This window comes from Cynoglossus semilaevis, chromosome 3 (genome assembly GCF_000523025.1).
Source record: "Cynoglossus semilaevis isolate Cse_v1.0 chromosome 3, Cse_v1.0, whole genome shotgun sequence".
In the NCBI taxonomy this organism is placed as follows: domain Eukaryota; kingdom Metazoa; phylum Chordata; class Actinopteri; order Pleuronectiformes; family Cynoglossidae; genus Cynoglossus; species Cynoglossus semilaevis.
The window spans coordinates 7414720-7423834 of record NC_024309.1 but is presented as its reverse complement, the minus strand read 5'-3'; the positions used below and the strand labels follow the sequence as shown (position 1 = coordinate 7423834).

At 40.7% G+C, this 9115-nt stretch overlaps 2 protein-coding genes across 3 annotated transcripts in view; one reads left to right on the top strand and one right to left on the bottom strand.

Moving 5' to 3' along the window:
* mkxa (mohawk homeobox a) overlaps positions 1-9115 on the top strand; it is a 1121182-nt gene that overhangs the window by 601218 nt on the left and 510849 nt on the right. The gene's annotated exons all lie outside the window — the stretch shown is intronic.
* The window catches only part of rnpc3 (RNA-binding region (RNP1, RRM) containing 3), an 11709-nt gene continuing 5216 nt past the window's right edge, over positions 2623-9115 (bottom strand). The window contains 6 exon segments of the mRNA XM_008307722.3: positions 2623-2821; positions 2973-3048; positions 4546-4678; positions 6366-6424; positions 6649-6743; positions 7542-7733. Of these exon segments, the coding sequence (XP_008305944.1) occupies positions 2983-3048; positions 4546-4678; positions 6366-6424; positions 6649-6743; positions 7542-7733 (545 nt within the window). The 3' untranslated portion in view covers positions 2623-2821; positions 2973-2982.

Sequence of the window (9115 nt, the reverse complement as noted above, 5' to 3'; positions counted from 1 at the left end):
TATATATATTTATATACATAAATATATATAAAAATATAAATATATATTTTTATATATTTATATATATATTTATATACATATATACTGTATATATATTTATATACATATAAATACTGTATATATATATTTATATATATTTTTTTTTATAGATATATTTTAATATATATTTATATATATATATATATATATATATATTGTTGTGAAGGCAAAATCTATCAAATTTGAACCCCATTGAAAAAGTTTGGACACATCTACCGTTCATAAATGGATTCTTAAGCGGCCAGGCCCAATAACAATGACCCAATTTTTCTCAGGGCCTGCACACCAAGGGGTCCGGGTCGCCCCTGCGATCCGCAGGTTCAGTCTGCGAAGAGGCATCTCCACACCTGGTTGATCACCAAACAAACATACTTGCCATGATTTTTCTTCCGGCGTCCTCAGCGTTTACACAGAGACGGAGCCGGTGCACGGGCGAGGGCAGAACATACATCTTTATATGTGTCCACTTACAAAAGGTTATCTTTCATATTGCTCAAATGTTACCTGATAAATGTGCTGGTAACTCTCAATATTTCCACTGCGGGTGGCACATTTGTCATCGTTGAGATGGCGGGCAGAGTAGGGCACAGATGGGAACTCCTCCCTCACGCTGGCGTTGACGTATGAGCTGCGGGTCGCGGCAGACGAGCACATGAGATTAATAACGCCGCTCCTGGACTGGAACCAGAGAGAGGCTGAGCTCCGACCTGGGACTTAACGAACTACAACCAATTTAGCACAAAAAAAAATGTTTCTAATGACTTTTCCACGTTGCAGGAAACCACTACCGGACATGTTTGTGACGCTCTAGAATCAGACTGATTCTGTATAATTAAAGTCAATTATGCGCTGTGAAAAATGACATTCAAAGGATATTAATTACGTTTCAGGTGGATTAAAAATGCAGTGAGACTTTCTGACCTTAAGTTACACTCACTTCACTGTTTTAATGTGATAATTACCCCCTCTGGAGGATACAGGGGTCAATCACAACCCCCTGACTGGCCACGGTCGTATCTGCGGATCAAGCTGCATCCGAGCCTGTTCAGGTACATTACAATGCAGCTCAGATGAACGAAGGCATCGTGATGCAAACACAGGAGGATTTTCTCTATGACAGATTTCACGGAACTGTCTCATTATGACTCGGTGATGGCAGGCGCTGTGGAAATGGGCTTTACACTCAGTGATCTGCATAACAGAGATAAAGACAGCGTTAGACTTCTTCTTTTCTTTTCTTTTTTTTCATGCTGCAACATTTCGACGACAACACAGTGCAATGAGCCTTTTGTTTACCGACAAATGAAATGCCGAAGTGAGGTCTCAAGCAGCCATCATGTAACAGTTCAGGGCACTAATATAGTTCATGAATATATAGATTTCTAAAGAGACCAAAATTATGAGTAATAAAAATGTTCTTACTGGGTGTGAAACCTGTGCCTGTTTAGTTGAACACAATTCTGATTTATTAGCAGGAATTGAAAAAAGACAAACTGCAAGTCTTTTTGTCACTTTCATAGCAAACTGCTGCCACCAAGTGGATGAGTATGTAAGGGTTCTGTCTGTCACTGTCACATACATGAAAAAAAGACAAATAATTAGCAGGTAGTTTTCATAATATTTAGATGAAATTTGATCATTTTGTGCATTACACGGGACACTAATGTGCTACAAAAATAAGCGTATACTGTAGAACAGTGTTTCCCAACCTTTTTTTCAGCCACGGCACATCAGAAAAAACCCCACGGCTCAACACCAATAATATTCTATTTTAAATTTACTAAAAATTTAGTCCTTTTTAGTTGAAGAAAACACTAATATACTGACAGGAATTGAAGAAAGTCACTCAAAAATCTTCAACAGCTCTGATGATCTTTTTTTAATTTCAATAGCCGTCTGCTGCCACCTAATGGAAGAGAATTTAGTTGCTCTGCTTGTCACACATTGATGAACAAAGAAAAGATATTTGCATTGAATAAATAATAGTTTTGGGACAATCAAAGAGACACTATCACATCTTTTAAGAACAGGTACCTTTTCAGAAGCACCAACAGGAGAAGTACTGGATAATTATATTATTTCTGAATTTCAAATCTCCCCATATGATGATATAACATTGCCGGCTTTGCTATCGTGATAATCTCACAGATGGGGCCAGCATGGGATTGTAAAGGTAAACTAAATCAGCCTGCATTCTGTTTAGTTTGTTCTGTCACCTCAGGAATGCAGGTTTACAATTGTGTTGACAGTTCACCATCTGCTGCGGAGCCAATCTACAGCATGTATACCTTACCCCGTCTGTATTTACTCACCTGTCCAGACTTTGAGTTTGGCAGTCAGGATAATCAGGTGCGTTTTATTTACATACAGAAGACTGTGATGTTGTTTAAAGAAGAAGGCATGACAAAAGTTTTCTTACAAAAATAATACTTTAATCAATTCAAGAAGACGACGGCATCTGGCGTCCATCACCTGAAATTCATTCGACACAAGGCAGAAAATAAATTAAGACAACGGTCGACAAACTCAGAAGTAGTACAAAAACACAACGGTCGACAAACTCAGAAGTAGTATAAATAATCTGATCTTGGTAAAAAAAAAAAAAAAAAAAAAAAGAGGGCTGAGTCTTCTTAAACTAAGACAATAAATATTGGTGTCTGAAATGCATTTGTGCCACAGTTAACTACTCTGAAACTTCCCAAATGTCCTTTATTGTTTCAAAGGATATACCAAAATAAGGATACGCATGGTTCTGCTGGATCAGAATATCAAGCCTTGGTATCTTGAATACATACAAGTATAAACACAAACGTGAAAAAAAAAAAAGACTTTAATGAGAATAATTAATCTTGCTTGTACTTAGTGGAACAAAAGATGAATATATTTTTTATCTCTACCGTTTAGCATTTTTGCCATTTTTACGCCGCACTCACCTTGCTAAACTCATCGGTGCTTGGGGCCTCTCTTCGTATCGGCGTTGTCTTTTGGTCGTGCCGATCTGGCAAATTGCTGTGAATTGTAAGTTAAGGTCTAAAAGTTAAACCAGGGCTGTCAAACCTCGGGCCCGCAGACCATGCACGATCAATCCGCAACTAGATGCCAATATTTTTATCGACCATCCAACACCTCCAGTGAAATGACAGTGTCAGCAGTCGGCCTTTGCTTGAGTTTGAGACCCCTGGTTCAGACTAAGACCCAAAGACATGAAAATTCTTCAATTAAACTACCACCAAAAGTACCATACCAATAGAATTTGTCAAAAATCCAAGCTTGAGCTTTTAACAAAGGCCTGATTTTTCTATAGGAGTTGGAGCAAATTCAGCAGTCATTATGTGGTGTGGGGAGCAACTGTCACAGGGCCTCGTGTAGAGACAGACTCACATTTATCTCTATGGCCAATATGGAATGTCCAATTAAACCAACCCTACATGTTTTTGACTGAAGGAGGTGAATCAGTGCAAAAGAAAAGATTCACTTCTCTATGTTGTTAATATGAAATCCGGAGCGTCGCCGGGTCCACAGAAGGGTTTCTCTTGGAGGCTCTTGCCACTTCACATTACCTCGGTTTGAGAGAAGGCTACAGCCGTTTACTCACAACTGTCTGTCTGACTGTCTTAAGAGTACCATTTCTATAACCGTTCACCCATGTGACAGGTTCAAGAACAGGAGAGGAGCCGACTGCGCGAAGCTGTTTGACGATTCAACACAATCCAGCTGCCACTGAGAGAAGGAATCAGCACGGGGAATCGAAAGCGAATCAGGAAACGGCGTAGGACACGCATCACGCTGGACAGCTGTCAGAGCGGCTTTTAGTAACTCCCATTTCTACTTTTCATATTAAGTAAAAGCAGCGCGTTTCCTTTCTTTTGCAGTTAGTTCGGTAAGGTTGATGACATCGTCCACGTTTCCCCAACCCTGTTTTTGAGCCAACGCACATATTTTACATTAGAAAAACCTCACAGCACACCACCAAAGAATGCGTAACCTGGCTCGATTTAGTTAAACAAAATGTGGATATACTCACAGGAATTGAAGAAAGACTCAAATGGGGATGTTCAACAGCTATGAGTCTTTTTTTTTACTTTTTTTCTAGCCATTTGCTGCCATCTAATGGAAGATTATTTAATAATTTCGCCTGTCACTGTCCATTAGACAAATTAAGACAAATTATTTGCAGTAAAAAAAATAATAGTTTTCAAGCTAATTAACTGAAATTAGATCATTTTCAAAAAAAAAATAGTTTTCAAGCTAATTAAGTGAAATTAGATCATTTTTTACAGTGATCTCTCACTATGCTAACCTGCCAGGACACAGTGGTTGCAAATTTCTACCATAGGTTACAGGTAGTATCGTCGCATTGTCATTGGCATTGCTTCACAACGATGCATCAAGTTGCCATATTTGTATCATTCAACAATTAAACCTGTCAACCCTTCACTCCAGCTCGTCTCCAAATCAAGCCGAATTCGAATCTGAGTTTCGCTCTGAAGGAGAACAAAAGGATACAACCACGAGGGGTTTGTCGTGAAGAATGTAGCCGTTGGTTTCCCGCAGGGCTTTCTCTGCGCTGCTCTCACTGGGGAGTCCCACGAAGGCTTGTCCTTTCATCCGCCCCTCCTTCATTAGCACAACGTCGAACCTGAGTGGCAGAAGTAAAGTGTTCAGTCGCCAAGAGTTCATCCTTTTCATCGCCAAAAATAATGTGGTCGGGGGTCTGATTGATTAAAAACACATGACCCAAATATTCAACTAAAAATTAGTGAGTGTCGTACGTTTGCCCAAAGGAAGATTTAAAAAAAAAAAAAAGTTAAAAATATATTTTTAATTTCAATATCAATTTTCTTATGTTTCTCGTGTGTGTGTTAAACTGTGATTTTATAGCCACTAAAATATACCCTGTACTCTCATCGGTGACAAAACTGTAAGACATTAAACTCGTCTCGTCAACCTGAACATAAATACAGACAGAAACACTACTGTGTAGGTGAAACACGACAGAGAGTCCTTGTTAACTCCGTTACCGCGCTGCCTCTCCACCCCCCCTACTGCGGCGGCTTTTATCATCATTCTACACTGAAACAGCAAGACAGCGTTTCAAATGCATACACACTCCTTTGTCAAAGACAGCGCCGGGTAGGAAAAGGTGAGGACTAAGACACGGAAAAATAGTCTCCTGGTCTTCGCTTACTTATCTTTCAACAGAAGGGGATTTTAAACATTGTGATTCGCCCAATTATATATATACTGTGTATAGTGTATAAATATATATATTTATAGAGAGAGAGGGAGAGAGAGAGAGATGTTTTAACACTGTAGAGAGAGGGAGAGGGGGAGAGAGAGAGATGTTTTAACACTGTGCAGCCCAGGTCAAAACAACATTTTATCCAGAAATGGACTGAGCGAAAACAGCTTTTCACACTTGACTCGTGACTCTTCGCGGCGTCGTCACAGCATATTCTTTTCAGCCGCAAATGTGAGACCACACCAAGCTGTAGAAGGGCATGTAAATACACAACAACAGGTTCAGCTCAATTTCAAATCTATCCCATTTGCATATTTCCATATTGTTCCTTTTGGTCATAGTTATGATAATAGGATTCAATCTCAATTAATTAGATAGTTAATCATTTTTGTGTTTTTTTTTATCCACAGCAACCCCGTGATTAATCAGATTAAAAATTCCACTCGTTAGACAACAAGCTCCATTAGACCCTTTAACTGCACATCACTACATTTAATTCTTGACAAGAATCTTCCCCGTAAGGCCGCCCACGCTGCGTTCAAGTACAACAACCTCCAGATTTTGCGACCAACTGTTCTGTGAAGGTAGATATTTCTGAAAGAATTATATTCAAAAACACCAAAAAAAAACAACAGCCAATACTCAGTTGGAAACGGGAGTCGAGAGTCGAGACGCATTTCTGTACCACGGAACCAGACAACGAGGCAAGACGCTCCTCTGGCGATTGGGAAACCTCCCTTTCATTATCTACGGTACACCTGAGGTTCCGAAGCTGGCCTTCTACCAACGCGAGCTCTGTGTGATGACTCAGGTGGAGTATTCATTGGAAGTACTGCTGCTGCACAAACAGAAAATGTCCCACGTGAACCCCCCCGTGTCAGGTTAGACACTTATTAATAACGCAACACGCAGTCAGCGCGAATTCCTAACACGTCTCCGGAGAGCGGGACAAATTGCTGGAGTCAGAAACATCTCAGGAATATAAAAAGTGGTGAAGAGAACAGAAAAATTATGTCGATTTAAAAAAGAAAAAAAAAAAAAAAAAAAAAAAGAAGAAGAGCTTTACTGGATTTCTACCACGTACATGTTTCGTTCCATTTCGGATGAAAGGTCGACGTATCTGCCGTAGATGTACTTTAAATCCTGAAAGTATAAGAATATACACAACAAAAAGGTCAGTAAGTCACGAAGATACTAGCAAAAACTGGAAGATAAATCTAATGTTAAACATCATTCATTTAAACTTTGTACAACAGACATCATGTGTAGGGGCCTCCAGGGGGAGCTAGGGAGGCCTCAGAAAATTGAAGATAAAAAAAAAAGCAGAAAAAAAAAACCATGGGAAAGTGTTTTGCAAATACACCTACTCTTTCCTCCACTTGCTTCGGAATATTCTTCACATAGAGTCTGCAGGTGGGCTCACCGGATTCGTAGTTCTTAAATACAGACATCTTTTTCATCTCTGTTTGGGGAAAAGAGAAAATACACAGATGTTTTAGTTGACAGTTTACATTTGATTTGGCGCAAAGTTTCCATATACACAGCTACTACGTACGAAATGCAAGAAAAGGTCTTCTACGTGCGTCACAATAACGCTTCGTAATTATGAATGTACCCAGGTGGTGGTGCTATTACGGCACACGTTCAACGACTCCATTGTAAAAATGACTTTTGACATAGATCAGGAGAGACAGACCGGGACAGTTAAAACTATGAGGAAGTGTCACTGAATGAGAAGCATCGTTCTTCAAATGACGGTCTCTTTAACACGAGCATCAATCTGATGTGTTTCACTGTCACACTTTTATCACCAGCATCTCCATCTGTGGGAGATGTGAATGAAATTGAAGAAAGAAAGAAAAAAAAAACAAAAGGTGGAAAAAGACTATATGTGGAAGATTAAATGACTAAATTCCGCCTTTTCGTTATTCCCATCTTTGATCACGAATGCATATTAAGTTTCCGAGGTCATGTCCCAGGAACTTTGATGCTTAGAGGTGACAGCAACAGCCGGTTAGACCTCTGTTCCTTTCTTTCCAAACCCTTATAAATATTAAACTCTCCAGCGGGGAGGTTAACGGCACTTTGATAAGAACCTGTTCTTCTCCTTTCAACTCTGTGCTTTGGATGATTAAATCATATATCCCTTTTTGAATATTACAAGTAAGACTGGGCGATGTGCTCCGAAAAAAATACGCCCGAATTGTCTGTTTATAATCAACTTGTTGTGTCGAAACGTGAACCAGCAGATTATATTTACCGTCTCTCGAGAGCCTTCCTTTCTCCAGCTCCTTTCTGGAGATGACACCCGACGTGAGATCCAGTTCATCGTCACTGAGCTCCTCCTCCTGTTTGCCCCCTTGGTTGCTGGGGTAGAGTTTCCCAAACCCTTCGGAGAGCTCCGTCTCGTCGGCATCAGCATCAGCAACAGCAACCCGTGGCTCGTCCGCTTCTGTAGGGGCCCAAACGATCTTTTAGTATGAATTTAATCATAATGTTCTTGATAAATGGTTTTTTTTCTGTTATTTCTTATGGGAAAAAAAATATTCGAAAATGATTTGGCCCTGGGACGGGTTATGCTCATATTTTCGAGGTTCCACTGTTGAAAACGTTCAACTCACATGGACTTACATTTTGTCTAAGAAAAAGGTTCAAAAGGCAGAACGGGGGGGGAAAATCCGTACAGACTTTAAGGACGGCACATCCACATGCACAGCCATTGTAGATGGAATTACTTTGAGCACTGAGCCTCTACAAATCCACAGGAAGGAAGGAAATCCGGTCATCCACATTAGGGTGTGTATCTGCGTGTATTTGTGTGTCGGCGAAGGTTGCCGGAGCCAAGAGTGTGTTGGGGAGCTTTTGGGATTCACTCGGCAGTAAACTAGACCCCCCCCGCTTTAAAATTATCCTCCTCCTTATCTGTCCCGCAACTGCCCCTTTTCATTTAAATAGCTTGTTTATCGGATCCTGCGCCCTCACTCCTCCAAAACCCCGCTAATCCGAAAAAAAGCCACCTGTCACCGTTTATCTTCCCCGCCGCCTTTAGGAAATCTTTTGTGTTGGACTTTGAGATCTATTTTTCTTGTCTGGGCCTTGCCAGTGGAGTGAAGTTGTAGTTAAGAGAGAAGGGAGATAAGGGGAACAGGGAACTGCACAGATGACAAGTAACACGGCAAGTGTGTGCTCCCAGTGACATTTCCTCATACAGATAATGGTGAAAACCTTTTGGCGCTGGTTGCCGCTGTGATATACTGCTGTGTAACACCGGGCTCCGACTTCAGCCGCAGTAAGGGCTTTAACTTATGACAGTGGCGTGTCAGGCCACCTCCTGTTTCGTCGAGATAATAAACATGACGTATAGTAACAATCGTGTTACCGGCCTAGCATCACCTGCTGGAATGACAGATGACAAAAAAAAAAAATTTGTTTGTATGTATGGTGATTTATTTTTAATTGCCAATTATGATCATAACTCGTTAACTCGGAGCAAATTAAATGTGTCCCACGGATGAGCGTCGTTTACGGCTGACATGTACAGATAGCGGACAACAATGTCGCCGTGTTTCGCGCACAAATACGGCACAATCCCTCTGTGGCAACAGGTGGGCGCAGAACATCGGCGACCCCTGTTTGTGCGACTGCATTAACCAAGAACGACCTGTGACTGTAGATTAGGGATGGCTCGTTACGATACTCATGATCTGTACGGGTCGATATTGGTGGAAATTTCAGGATGGAACATTGAAATAAACCCATCCGAGTTGATACCTAAGTCCAAATGCTCAACTTAACGGAAATAGGGAGACTATTGCCTCAGCAATGATACTAGAG